A 14779-nucleotide genomic window follows, 5' to 3' on the forward strand; every position below is an offset into this window, starting at 1 on the left:
ATTACAGATTTGGTTATAATTACCAACCCGAATCTTTTGTAAATATTTTAAATATTCAAAAAAGTTTCTAAATAAAATTATCTTTATTACTAAACGAATTTCACCAAGTAGTTAAAATAGAACAACTTAGATTTTTGACAATATTTATATTTGTAAGAAATTAAGTGTTTTTTTCCTCACAAAGATTAATTTATGTTTATAAAATATACAATTTTAACATTTTTGTACGTTTATTATATGACTTTTTTTTTTTGCTTTATAAATATTTTTTAAATAAATATTCTTTGTAACATTATGTTTCTATTTTTATGTTAGTAGAGAATAATCGATAAATTATTAGATCCACTTCTATTAGTATTTTTTTTTCTTCTAAAATATTAGATTTACTTCTATTGGGATTATTTGTCATAAATTATTAGATCTACTTTGATTAGGAGAATTTTCTAATAAATTATTAAGAGGAAAAAGCTAGATCTACACTTATTAAGAATTCTTAAAAAGTTGGACTCTCTAATATCGCTTGAAAAGTTTCTGCTTTATATATATGTATTGATTGATTTGCGAATCATATTCCAATACTTCCTCCATTCAACTCCACTCTACCACCTTTCCATTTTCATCCATTCAACTCCACTCTACCACTTACTAAAAAAAGGATGTAAAATGACCATAGTATCCTTATAAGAACATTTTATTTACAAAGAATGCCACTAAATGGCCCACTTACTTTTACCCACAAAATACACCCTAAACTAATCCTAGCCCAATTAACACTACCTAATCCATCTTAATACACTAACCCTTCCCTCCAAATATTAATGACCCAACCCAATATACCCAATAAACCCATTCAAATTTGTGAAGGAATTTTGGACTGGATCAATCCGTCTCCTTCATTTTACCCAAACCCAATTCAATCCCTCCTCTTATTCCGTCCATTAACGCCTCAACCCTAACAATCCCTCATTCTCTCAAAGCTTCTACACAATTCTAAAACCCTAATCTCTCCCTTCTCTCTCTACATCCGCCTCCTTCACTTCATCTTCTCAGTAACCCTAGATCTGTAAATCCGTCTCTTCACTTCATCTGTTCATTACTTCGTCTTTGTCTTCATCACTTCATTACTTCGTCTTTGTCTTCATCACTTCAGTAATTCGTCTTTCTCTTCTCGTTTTTATATCTATACATCCGTCCTATCATGAAACCTCCTCATCCAAACTGTGGTAATGAGTGTATTCAGTGTGTTTTTTATCGTTATCGTGTTGGTTTACAAGACGATGAAGGCGATGAATCTGCTCCTGAATCGCCTCCTCCAACCCATATCGTACCTGATTCCCTAGATCCTGATGATTTGGGGACTGAAGTTGAAGAGACGGAGTTCGATGATGGTGGCGTTTGCATGCCAAAGTCGCCTGAAACGCCTGAGAACGTCGCTCCTTCAAAGGAGCCTGAAACGCCCGAGAAAACCACTTTAGTCGAAGTGGGTGGTGGTTCTGGGGAGCCTGAAAGTCCATGCACAAAGTACGCAAACCGGTATTTGAAGCGGATGGCGGAGAAGCGTCCTAAAACGCCTGAGAAAATAACCGAGTATGTTGAAAAAGCGGTGGTTGATTATCCGTCACCGATGACTGTGAAATTCAATGCTTTTCTTGATAGACAGTTGTCTAAGCGATAATTATCTTCGAGGTGTTGGTATATTTTCTATCTCATTTTTTTTTTTTGTATTTTTTATTTATTTATTCGTATATTATTTCAACTAATTATTGAACTGCTGGGTTATCTGCTGTTAGGATTTTTTTTTAGGATTTTTTGAATGGTTTGTTGTTAATATTTGTTCTATGGCTCATGCATTTTTTCTGAATTAAAATCCTCTGAATAAACGGATAAAATGAACTATTAAAATTGAAAAATTGTAATTGATGTATTGTCTGTTTGGTTTGTTCGTATAAACTGAAAATAAAACTGTTATAATGTTGGTATGCATCAATAGAAATTCGCTTCCCCTGATTCTCAAACCGACCCAAATACTTCATCAAATCCAAATTATTCTCAAATAACTAGGTAATCAAGTAATCAACTCAATCTTTCATTTTCCATTATAGTTCCTAGGACCATTATTTTTGCTAATTCTCAATCTATTCAACTCGTCTTAAATTTAAAACAGATATACTCATATTAAATAAGAACCCGTCTCCTTCACAACTCAAATTTTCTTTTTTCCAAAGTTTCCCTCAATTTTTTCATTTCCCCCAAATCACACTATGTCCTTCCACCACCTTCTCCTCCCCTTTTCTATTCAACTAAAAAACAAATTAAAATAAATTCAATTAAAGCACCACCATCAACAACTCCCATTACAATTCCTATACTTTATGATTCTTTCTTAACAAATTTATTTCAATTTAACAATACCCAAATAATCAAACAATTATTTAAAAAGAAATCCCCAAAAAAAACGTTTCACACAATTCTCTTTTGTACAATTTTTTACGCAAAAAACACATAAAACTCGAGCAATAAAACCTCAAAAATTACCCTTTAATTCTTCAAATATATATCTTTTCTGGGTACCAAAAAAGTTTTGAAATTTCTTCAAATTTAATTTATTTTAAGCAGAAACGTTTCGAAACGAGGGAAAACAATGGAACCAGCAATATTAGATGATATAATAAACAGATTATTGGAGTTTCGAAACGCGCGTCCAGGTGTTGCCAGACAAGTGCAGTTATCTGAGTTTGAGATCCGTCAACTTTGCACGGTTTCCAAGGATATATTTTTATCACAACCTACTCTTTTGGAGCTTGAAGCCCCTATCAAGATCTGTGGTATGATTATGCGCAAATAGTTTTGTGTAAGGCGGTTTTATATAAGTTTATTGTAAGACGGGTTTTTATTTTAATAAGTAGTTTTGCCCACTAATATGGTTATGTTTGGATCCGTTTTTAGGCTATTTTTGTGTAATACTCTAACTGGTTTTATAGTACATTAGTGTAAAACCGTCTCACATGGACCAATTGTTTTTTTTTTAGGGTTATTGTTGTTTCTAAGATTTGCCCATGTTATTTAATGGTATAATTTTGGTGGGTTCATGCTATATTCTGGTTTTGGTTAGGAAAAAAGGTTGTAACTTTGAATGAGTTGTTGTGTTCTTTAGTGTTAGTTAAATTGTCTTACACATGCCTATCTGGTTTTATAGTACATTAGTGTAAAACCGTCTCACATGAGACCAATTGGTTATTTTGTAGGGTTATTGTTGTTTCTAAAATTTGCCCAAGTTATGTAATGGTATAATTTTGGTGGGTTCATGTTATATTCTGGTTCTGATTAGGAAAAAAGGTTGTAACTTTGAATGAGTGGTGTGTTCTTTAGTGTAGTTTGATTAATGGTGATTATAATATTGGGGTGTAAGGCGGTTTTATACAAGAAGTTTGTAAAACGGTTTAGTAACTAACTAACTTAGGTTATTGGGTACGAGTGTAAGACGGTGTTACATGAGAATTGTGATTGATTAGTGTTGAGTTGGCTGTGTGTGGATGTTAGGTGGATTTTAGGATTTGGCCATGATATGTCATGATATAATTTTGGTAGGTTCATGTTATATTCTGGTTTTGATTAGAAAAAAGGTTGGAACTTTGAATGAATGGTTGTGTTCTTTGGTGTAATTTGATTAATAATGGTGATTACAAATTCTTGTGTAAGCGGCGTTGCACAAGAAGTTTGTAAAACGGTTTTGTAACTAACTTAGGTTCTTGGGTAAGAAGGTCTTACACGAGAATTGTGATTGATTAGTGTTGTTGAGCTGGTTGTGTGATGGATGTTATGTGGATTTTGAGTGGCAGAACGAGGGCTATTGTTGTTTCTAAGATTTGCCGATGTCATGTAATGGTATAATTTTTGTGGGTTTATTTTATTTGGGTGTAAGGCGGTCTTATACGAGAAGTTTTTAGAACTGATTTATTTGGTAACTACTTTTTCGCTTAAGTGGATCTTGGTATTTGGGTATGTGAATCCGTCGTACACAATAGTAGTGTAAAATGTCTTGCAATGGTAGAGTTTTGGTGGGTTTGCCTTAGACAAGAAGTTTGTAAAAAGGATTTATTTGGTAACTAACTTTTCACTTAAATGGATCATGGTATTGGTAGGTAAATCCTTTGTACACGATGATAGTGTTGAACAGCAGTGTTACATGAGTAACTGTGTTTGGTATGTTTTGTTTTGATTAGAGAAAAGGTGCTAGCTTTGAATGAATTGTTGTGTTCTTGGTGGTAGTTTGATGAATTGTGATTGATTAGTGTTTGAGCTGGTTTCTAACTCTGTATGATGGATGATAGTTGGGTTTTCATCGGTGGGATTTGTTGGCAGTGGTAGAATGAGGGGCCAGGATGATATTTAAATCCTTTCAAACACAATGTTAGTGTAAAACGGTCTTACATAGGAATAACTGTGTTTGTTATGTTTTGGTTTGATTAGAGAAATGGTGGTAACTTTGAGTGAATTGTTGTGTTCTTGGTGGTAGTTTGATTAATTGTGGTTGATCAGTACTGAACTGGTTTGTGTGATGGATATTATTTGGATTTTGATTGGTGGATTTTGTCGGCGGTGGGGAATGAGGGTGCTAGCAAGCTAAGCTAGCATGGTAGTTGGCCTTGTGTAATGAAAAATTTGAAAACTTTAGTTGAAATTTTCGATTTTGTCAAGCTTACTCAGTTGGTTATTAGTTCACTCCTAATATTTCCGATCTTTGTTATCGGCCCGAAATTTCAAATCTTCATTCCACCACTGTTTGTTGGGTCCCTTGTTAGATACTAAGGGTTGCTACTGTTAATTTATTATTACTATAAGGAAGAATTCATTAAATGGGGAATTTTAACTCAACGAGCAGCGTTGTCCTTATTGAGTGGTTGTTGAACTCTTGAACTTTGGTGTGTGTGGTTAGAGAGTAGGCTCACTCTTTGATTTGAAGAAGAGATAATTCATGTACTACATGGTTTGGTGGAGAGTAATTTTGCAGTTCAGGTTAAACAGGAAGCAGAATCATAGTTTATGCGTTTTCGTTGGAATACGCTAGCAATTGATTGTTTTAAGCTGTTTATTGTTCATCAGTATATTGCGTGAAATTCTGAATGCATGGTTTTTCTTGGCATTGTCCTGGCTGAGATGGTGATAGTTTTGCACGAGTTATATTACATTTTGATGTCCTGAGGGTGTTTGGGATATCATTTGAAGGGCTTTCAGTCAGTTTGAGATGGCAGGATGAGAATTTTGTCTGATAGAATAGGTTTCTTGTCCTCAAAATTGAATAGTTTTACGTTCGTTTCTGTGTCACGAACTGACAATAGTGGCAATGGTGTGATTTCCACTCTTTTATTCTTCTTTCGTGTTCTAAAAAGATTCAGCATTAAGAAAATAGTTGCCCGACAGGATACACTCTTTTCTGTGTGCACCTGTTTCTTGCCCTGAAGCTCTCATATCTTTAACTTGTATGGGGTTTTTGTGCCTCAATTTAGCGGTGTGGCATCGTCATTAGCAATATTGGGATGATTAGATATCAAGCCCCTAACCCCAAAGGGTTTATTTACATGGAATTGTCAACTTGGTACCCTTGAATAATTGAATAACTGCACTTCTATCTGTTTGATTTTCTTGGATATAATTGCCTTGTTAGCTTTGATATTCATGAGACTGATTATTTTTGTACTTGGGAACCGATAGGTGATATCCATGGACAATATGGTGACTTGTTGAGACTGTTTGAGTATGGCGGTTTTCCTCCTGAAGCCAATTACTTGTTTTTAGGGGATTATGTGGACCGGGGCAAGCAAAGTTTAGAAACAATCTGCCTTTTGCTTGCCTACAAAATCAAATTTCCGGAGAACTTTTTCATTTTACGGGGAAACCATGAATGTGCTTCCATTAACAGGATTTACGGATTTTATGATGAATGTAAACGACGCTTTAACGTAAGACTTTGGAAGACATTCACTGACTGCTTTAATTGCCTTCCTGTGGCTGCTGTCATAGATGACAAGATCTTATGCATGCATGGTGGTCTCTCTCCTGATTTAACCAATGTAGATCAAATAAAGAGTATATCCCGTCCGACGGATGTTCCCGAGTCGGGTTTGCTCTGTGACTTACTATGGTCAGATCCTTCTAGAGAAGTTAATGGTTGGGGAATGAATGATAGAGGGGTTTCTTACACCTTTGGTGGTGATAAAGTGGCGGAGTTTTTAATGAAGAATGATATGGACTTAATTTGCCGTGCGCATCAGGTCATATTTGCTTTTTTTTTTTTTTTTTTTTTTCCCTTTTTCTTGATTTTTTTCCTATCTCGACTTTAACTTACCATCATGGTTTTGTTGCAGGTTGTAGAGGATGGATATGAGTTTTTTGCAGATAGACAGCTCGTTACCATATTCTCTGCTCCTAATTATTGTGGCGAATTTGATAATGCTGGAGCAATGATGAGTGTTGATGAGAGCTTGATGTGTTCGTTTCAAATTTTAAAACCATCAGATAGAAGAAGATTTCTATGATCAACTTTTGATGGTTTACTAATTATTTTTCAGGTTGGTTTTCTCCAAATTATACAATTTACCCCGTTATGCTAAAAGTGAACTGTTGGATATGCTACTTGTATGTGTGAAATTTGCATTTGGGGATTGATATAGGGCTGTAGACTGTAGTCTATTGATGTGCGCAAGTTTGTCGGTAGGAATCCACTTTTTTTTTTTTTTTTTTTTTTTTTTTTGCAATGTGTTAATACTATGATACGTTGTTTCAGTTTTTTTATGGTCCGTCAGTCACTAATTTCTTGGGTGAAGAGGTGATCATAATTGGTTATATTGCTGGCAGAGTTTTACTTGTTGCTAACGAGATCAGAGTCATACCAGAGAGTAGATACAAATGAGACGATGTTTCTTGGATAGAAAACCCTGATTACAGGAGTATTATTTCACCACCACCCTTCCCCTCAACCCCGGGGATTGTGATTAACCCAGTTGCCTTTTGAGGCAGTGCAGTAATGTTGTTGATTTCCCGCTCTTTTCTGTACATGCAAGGATTGCAAGGTAAAAAAAAAAACATGCAGTGAGATTGCGGTTTCATATAGCCGGTCAATTGTTATCTATTGCAAATAGTTTTGTGGGAAACTAGTGTATGTGTACTGTATGTACAACCAAGTCATACCTCATTTATAAACTGAAATATATACCACGTATGAGTCTATTATATTCATAAAACGGTCTCACAAGAGTTTTCGTCTACTATTTAGCTATTTCTCCCTCCGATTCATCAAAAGCTTCAGTTTTTAATTTTTAGTCTAATTTACTGAAAGCTTCCATTGCCTTTCATTGTATATTACCCGGAGAAACTACACCCAGACACTCAGCCCCATTTCGCTCTCCCACAAGACCCACCAATCTCCGACCCTACCGCAGCCCTTGGTCGTAAGAACCCTCCTCGCCTCAGCTCTAGACTATTGTACACTCTCTCCGTCCCAATCATTTGTTTACCTTTGATTAATATACTCCTCACAAGTAATAGAAAAGGTAAACAAATGAATGGGACAGAGGGAGTATTACGGATATTTCCATCGATAAAAGCGATCTTTTAAATTTGAAACCTTTGGGAGTCACCCATGTAGTCTCTCACTATGAAAAGGTTACTGCAGTTTTCTTTCGTCTCAAAAAAGGGAAAAACGTCCTAAATCAGGTGAAAAACAGTTAAGTGAATCGTGATCTTTTATTAACTTGCATTAAAGCTGTGATCTGCCTTGCCTGTTTCCTACTGTAGTATGGTCTTCTCGTCTTTTCCTCGTTTCACCTTGCTTATCATCCTGTTTCCGCAAAGTATCCCACGGTGAAGTTGATTATGACATGAAACTTGATCGTTATCAAAGTTTTCTATTTTCTGAAATGCCCGTAAAACCTTACATTGATTACATATCATTAGAGTCTTAATATTGTGGTACATAAGTTTGATGAATTTATGTATATATTGCAGATAAGTGCATATCTTGCACCTTTTTCATTTCGGAACACTAGTTGAGTTTAAGGCATGCAGTTTCTCTCTTCAAAGTCGGAGGGCATCGGCATCACCCTGATTAATCTTCGAGGGAGATTTCACACCGGAATTGGTAATCTTGTGATTAAACCTGAATTCTCTGAACAGGCAATCATATTTGTCCTGCTTTCCCATATTTTCTGTTTTTTATCGACTCAAAATTTTCCGAGGGAAAAATGTTAATTTTCACAAATCATATTAATGGGCTGGTGTATAATACACTAGGTCTTTTAGATGGTCATTTATTCTGTACATTGCGAACACAAATTTATGTTTGTCCTGTCATTTCGCCTCCCTTCTGGCTAAGTACTGCCCGGCAGCTGCATTGCGACCAATGCATAGACCCGAGAGTGCGGACTGAGTAAGACGTGGCCTGCAGTCTTGATATGCTGATATCCTGACATAAATCTTCCCTAATCGGCTGATGATATTGGACACATTGCCCGAAGGAGAAAACTAGCATTATAACGGTTTTAAGTTATTGATGAGGTCTTAGTCTTGTATTCTTTTGGTTAATATTTCGGGAGTATGTAGACAATAGGCTTAAGGTTCAAATCCTCGCTCGTTAAAGTATTGGCATTGCGTCTCATGACTCATTTCACCAAGAAAAATGTACCTCGTCGAGTTAGCACTGTCTACGGATTAAACCACTACAAATAGGGTTCACACAATGAGGATTTACCTTTTTTTTTTTTTTTTTTTTTTTTTTTTTTTTTTTTTTTTTTTGAGGAAACCTTGATTATAGTTGAAAACTAGGTTGATCCTCTATTATAGTTTTTGATTGATCAACTTTGAAAAGCTTTGTGAGCTAATTTCACCGCACTATATATATTTTTGAGTTTGTCACCTCAACTTTAGAAGATTGTTTTTTAGTGAAGAGTATATAAGCCGTTAGTAGATGGTTTTACACTAATTTACTACAAAATCGTCTTACACAAGACCAAGGGCCATATAAATACGTGAGAAAGCGAAGAAAACGAGAAACGATATTTTAAGTAAATTTTTGATAAACAAGGGATATTCTCTAGTGTACCCTTTAACGTTTTCTTTTTCTATAATGTACCCTCTTTTTTTGCAAAAAAAACTTTGACCGGCAATAACTCTTGGCTACAAGAAGTTCAGAATACGATAATTTTTTTTTTACAAATTGATGTCTTTAAGACGTCTTCAGTTTGAAAAAGAATTCACCGACATCTCAACTCGTAGTCGGGAATTATTGTCGGTCAAAGTTTATTCGTTAAAAAAACTTTGACCAACCATAACTACCAGCTACAAGTTCAAAGGACGGTGATTTTTTTTTTCAAATTCAAGGCCTTGACGAGAAAATTGGTTTGAAAAAAAAAAATTACCATTTTCTGAACTCGTAACAAAGAATTATTGTCGGTCAAAGTTTTTTTTTTGTAAAAAACGAGGGATACTTCTTAGAAAATGAAAAAGTTCAGGGGTATACGAGAAAATATCCCAACAAGTAATCACTGTTAAACTGAAAAACAAAATTATTTTAGATTAAACAAAGTAGCCAAACTGAAAAACAAAATTATTTTAGATTAAACAAAGTAGCCAATAATATAGATAGATATATAGATAATTAATCTATGCTTACACGAAGCCTTTATATACTTAGAAAAGCATCAGCTGGTAATAACTCTGGATGAAAAACTTCTGTCATAGCATTACTCTGCATCTTCATAGAACAACAGCTAATTTTATCGACCGTAGTTGCGACTTCGTTCCTTAAACCCTCTAACGCAACCTTAAACCTCTCCAACTCGACTAATCCGAGATTATCAATAGGCTTATCCCACCAAAAACCACCACAATTATCATTATTTTCGTACCCATGACCTTCAATCGACGATTTTGACGTACCCACCAACTTATTACGGTTGGTTTCGTCCGAATTTTCATTAAGATAGTTAATAAATCGTTGAATAACAGCATCTTCATTAGGATGACCGCAAGAGCGCAATTTTCCAGCTTCGGAAAATACAATAGCAGCAACCTCAGCACCAAACTTAGTATAAAGTTCACCAAGTTTTTCAAACAATGTTTTTCTTCGTTTCGAGAAGGCTACTAATCTTGCATTCTTATTCTCGATTCGCTTTATTTCGATTAGTTGTTTTCCTTTGGTTTTCTTTTGAACATTGGAGGCTTCATGAGGATTTTTCTTCATCACTTCTGCCATTATAGAAATATTGCTATAATTTGACGAGTATAACGAAAAATTCTTAGGTACACCCGATGTATAATGTGATTATATATACTATAGAGGATTATAAGTTCTAATTATGTTAAGTGGGGTCAGAAAATCTTTGTAAGAGAATAATTTTTTGTCCGAAAAAAGATTTTTGGCAAGTCAACGTTAATTTTTGAGATAAAAAATAAGGTGCTGTTTGGCCTTACTTATGGTAAATGACTTTTCCTTTTTAAAAAGAGTTTATTCTCAAGTTACTTTTCAGAAAAATTTTAGTTGTTTGGCCATACTTTTGTAAAAGCGGTTTCTCACAAAATTTATATGTTTGGCATAACTACTTTAATACAACTTTTGTTTGCTTATTTGGTTCTTTAGTTAAAAAGTAGAAGTAGTAAGTATCTACTTCTCCTTTTTGGGGTGAATAATCAGTTTTTAACTTCTCAAAAGCACTTTTAAAACTCTCTAATTTACCATGTTTGACCAAGCTACTACTTTTTTAATCACAAAAGCACTTTTTAAGCTTGACCAAACAACACCTTAAATAAAGCAACGTAAATTGATTGTACTAAAAAAAAATTTGGTATGAATTTTTCAGTTAATTTAATTACATCGAGTGAGAATCTAATGTCTTAAATTTTACATTAGTCTATATATAACTAGAATCGTAAATCTCAAGTTAATGTTGGCTTCTGAGTTATACGGAGTACAATAAAACATCGTAAACCATCTAACTTGAGTAGGCCTTTTATAAAACAATTTTACAATAAAACATCGTAAACCATCTACTAGAAAAAGTGTTGTTCGAAGACGAAAACTAACATTATACCGCTTTTGAGTTATTGTAGTCTTATGGTTAATATCTAGCTCGCCATCTCGGTGGTATGCGAACAATAGGCTTCAGGTTCAAATCCGCGCTCAGTATTGGCATCGCGTTTCATTTTACCAAGAAAAATGTACCGCGTTAAATTAGTATAACTCCCTGTTAAACCAACACAAACAGAGTTCACACAATGACGAGTTAACTTGTTTATACTTATTTGATCGATCAACTACGATTTTTGAAAACCTTCACTGAGCTGATTTTACTGCACTATCTTCTTTAAGTTTGTCGCCTCGACTCTACAATTTTTTTTTTTTTTAAGCAAAGCGGTATATAAGTACCTGGAGTGTAGATGTTTTTTTTTTTTTTTTTTTTAGCGAAACGGTACATAAGTCTCTAGTGGTGCAAAACCGTTCTACACAAGACGAAGTACGTGCAATATCAAATACTACATCAAGAATATTGAAGCAAACGTGAAACGAGATTTTAATTTAAGTACATGTTTTGGTAAAAATTTACCGATTACGAATTAATTATGTGAGTGATAGTGATTAATCTACGGCCGGGAAATATTCGATTTGTGACAATGATAACGAACGAAATGAAAACGAATAAAAGAATGACACGGAGGATTTTTGGTGACGCGGAAAACCCGGTGTGGGAACAACCGCGGGGGGAGTCAGAATCCCGCCAATTTGCACTATAATTGAGGTCAAATAAGCAAGTAAGGAAATACAAGGATAAAATTTCTAATGGAGTATTGTTGTATGACAGAGGGAATTGGGCGAGTAAGAGTGTGAAGTTGACGTTGAATGAGATGCCCTTGGTTTGCTCTTCCTTGGCTTTATATAGCTGCTAGGTTTAGGTCTAAAAGTCCACCAACTTCCCTCCTACTTTTGCTGCTGTGTACTTGGTCAACCCCACAAGAATAGGAAATGGTTGTTGATTTCTTCACGTGGGCTTTGACAAAGTAAATACCCCACTTAGGTTTATTTGCCATCTTGATCCTATGGCTCTCAATATGCCACGTCACCGGTCCTCTTTAATTGCTCTCCTCCAATCAATGTCGGCCACGTCATAGGTAATAAAAAATGTAGTTTTTTATCCCTAACAATTGCCCCCAATTTTCCTTCTCAGCCTCAAGATGAGGAGGGAAATTAGTCTTTCTGGTGCCGGATGCTATGTCGTCGATATGTTGCTCGCGTCGCTTTATTTGCGATCTCTTTGCTTCTTCTTTGTTGTTTCTTGACTTCTCACCTTCTTCCAGGATCTGCTAAGCCTAAGGCTACACTTGCTGCGGTTCTGGCTCTGAGGGAGAAGAAACGTGCTGAAGATGCCTCCAAGCCAGCCGAGAAGAGAAAAGCGGCCCCCCCGCTCCGCTTCTACGCCCGCTTCGAATCTTACCGCTTCGAGTCCAACCCGCTCCCGGGGTCCCTCCGAAGTAGCACTCAGATTCCCAGGAGATTTCGGATGGTCGAGATCTACACGAGACCTGAGTCTGCTTGGTCGGATGCTGTTTCCTGCTCCTAGGTCTGTTGAGAAGAGAAAGGCGGATTCAGTTCGCATATGGATCCAGCGCGAGAAGAAAGAGGGTTGCTACGGCCGGCCCGAGTCTACTTCTATTGAGATTACTTCACTTGCAACCATGCCCTCAATGTGGGCTGCTCCACCATTTGGGTGTGTTTTCGCTTCGAAATGCTTCATTTCGGATATACTCGGCATCTTGTTTCTCTTTGAGTTTCCCTGGAGCTTTTGGCAAGTTCAGATTTCTCGAGAGATTTAAGTTTCTATGATGTTGAGGGTCGCACTTTTGATGCTGAGATTCGCCTCTCACGGGCTCTGGATACTGAAGCTTCTCTAGCCTTCAAGGTGCAGGTGCTGGAATTTGGAAGTAGAAGAGAGAAAGATGGGCTGAGAATTTCGAGGGTCCGAACTCGGACGTGCTATCTCGTGTCCGGAGGGGGAAGGTGCTCCTGTTGACGCGCCGGATGCCGAGGAAGAAGTGACTTCTATCGCTCCGGTATTCGAACACGCCTCGAGACTGTTCTCTGTTTGTTTCGGGTCTAACTCAGATCCTGGATCCCACGCTGGTGAATGATGGATCCAGCTCATGGATGCTAGGTCTAACCTCCTCCTTACTCTCCGATCTGCGGCCGGTCGGCATAGGTGCTTCTGGTGCTGAGAACCTCTGTCAAAACTTGCTTACGCAGTTTATATGCAGCTGGTACCTGAGAAATGTTAGTAATACAACCTAGGTGTATGCGATGACCTTCTAATGCATGATCTAGCGATCTAACCAATGTAGACACGTTATGAACTTATATGTCGGGAATGCAATGTTTATCAATGTGTCGTGAGAATGATCACGTTTGAGCGTGTGTTGCGAGTGTCGCAGTTGTTCTATCGTTTGCTTTGTATCTTGCCGTTTCTGGCGTACTTTTGATTTGTGCATGCACGTTTTATTTGTATGTTTGGCCATCGTTGTTTGGATGTTTGGCTAAGGGGTCTAGTATGCCCACTCGTTCGGAGGAGCCAGGCTTGCGTGGGTGCTAATGCATCGCGGGAGGTTGGTTGTCCCGGTTGTACGTGCTTAGCCACGGACACACGCTTCTCGTAGTGAATACGGACTCTGCGCATTAGTTTGCATTTTTATTCACTTGGTCATTTATTTGAAAGATATTTATAAAAAGGAACTTCTTCACTTAAAAATATTAAAGTGGTTTACTAACTTGAAAAACTTTTTAATCGGGAAATATCGTGGTCAGAATACATGTAAGGTCTTTTCAGAACCAGAAAATGTTGAGATTGAAATACGTGCAGGAAATTTTCAGAACCAGAAAATGTTGAACTTAAAATATATGTAGAAAATTTTCAGAACCAGAAAATGTTGAACTCAGAATATATGCAGAAAATTTTCGAACTTAAAATGTTAAATTCGGAATAGATGCAAAAAGTTTTTAACCATAAAAATATTGAGCCAAAGAATATTCAAAGCAAAATCTAGAACCTGGCTAAGTCAGATCCGGTAGGTGAGTACCCGATTCTTGACCATGCGGTGGCGACATGTGCGTGCCTCGACAAAGCGTCACACCTTTTTGCAAATTCTACAAAGATCTTTTCGCATTTGTGGGCTAAAAGTATCTCTACCTCAAGATACTTTATTGGACGGGCTCGCCCCCGCATGGTTTCCACATTCTCCTTTGTGGAGAGCATGCAAAACGACTGAGACTCTTCCCGATCCAGGCATCCGAGGTAGGGTCCAACGAGGGATTTCCTCCTTTTATCTCGGTTGACAGGGTATCATTCTGCGGCCCGGTCCAGTACGGTTTCCTCCAACTGGAGTATCTTCTTCACTTCTGGTGCTGCACAACACTCATGCTTCCTGCTTAGGTTTTAATATCGCTGGCTCCAGCACGTGGACAATTGGTATTGTGGAGATGGCTCCTGCTTTGAAGGTTGACCCCAAGGTGGCTAGCACATCTGCTTCTGCGTTCTGGTCTTTGGGGATTTGTTTGATGTTGAACTTGGCAAACGAGGGTCAATTCCTTTGCTATATCTAGATATGCCATCATCCCGGAGGTGTCGATTTTGATTCGTAACTAACTTCAGACCCAGGATCAAGGCCTCATATTCCGCTTCGTTGTTTATGGCCTTGAATTCACATCGTATAGCTTTGACTATGAGATCTCCCTGGGGTGATT

General features: G+C 36.9%; 3 protein-coding genes across 3 annotated transcripts in view; 1 reads left to right on the forward strand and 2 right to left on the reverse strand.

Moving 5' to 3' along the window:
- The window catches only part of LOC141617009 (metal tolerance protein B), a 37736-nt gene extending 35145 nt beyond the window's left edge, over nt 1-2591 (reverse strand). The window contains exon 1 of the mRNA XM_074434186.1: nt 2536-2591. The gene's annotated coding sequence lies outside the window, so the exon portion shown is untranslated. The remainder of the gene's footprint in view (nt 1-2535) is intronic.
- LOC141617022 (serine/threonine-protein phosphatase PP1 isozyme 2) lies at nt 2207-8356 on the forward strand. Its single transcript, XM_074434194.1, has 4 exons — nt 2207-2825; nt 5713-6272; nt 6366-6569; nt 8005-8356. Exons 1-3 carry the CDS (start codon nt 2642-2644, stop codon nt 6534-6536), a joined length of 915 nt encoding a protein of 304 aa, XP_074290295.1. The 5' UTR covers nt 2207-2641; the 3' UTR covers nt 6537-6569; nt 8005-8356.
- Nucleotides 8357-9676: 1320 nt separating this feature from the next.
- Nucleotides 9677-10249, reverse strand: LOC141590685 (agamous-like MADS-box protein AGL62). The gene has a single exon (XM_074411255.1). The coding sequence runs from the start codon at nt 10247-10249 to the stop codon at nt 9677-9679; it is 573 nt and encodes a 190-aa protein (XP_074267356.1).
- Between the last annotated feature and the right edge of the window lie 4530 nt (nt 10250-14779).

This window comes from Silene latifolia, chromosome 1 (assembly GCF_048544455.1).
Source record: "Silene latifolia isolate original U9 population chromosome 1, ASM4854445v1, whole genome shotgun sequence".
NCBI classification, from domain to species: domain Eukaryota; kingdom Viridiplantae; phylum Streptophyta; class Magnoliopsida; order Caryophyllales; family Caryophyllaceae; genus Silene; species Silene latifolia.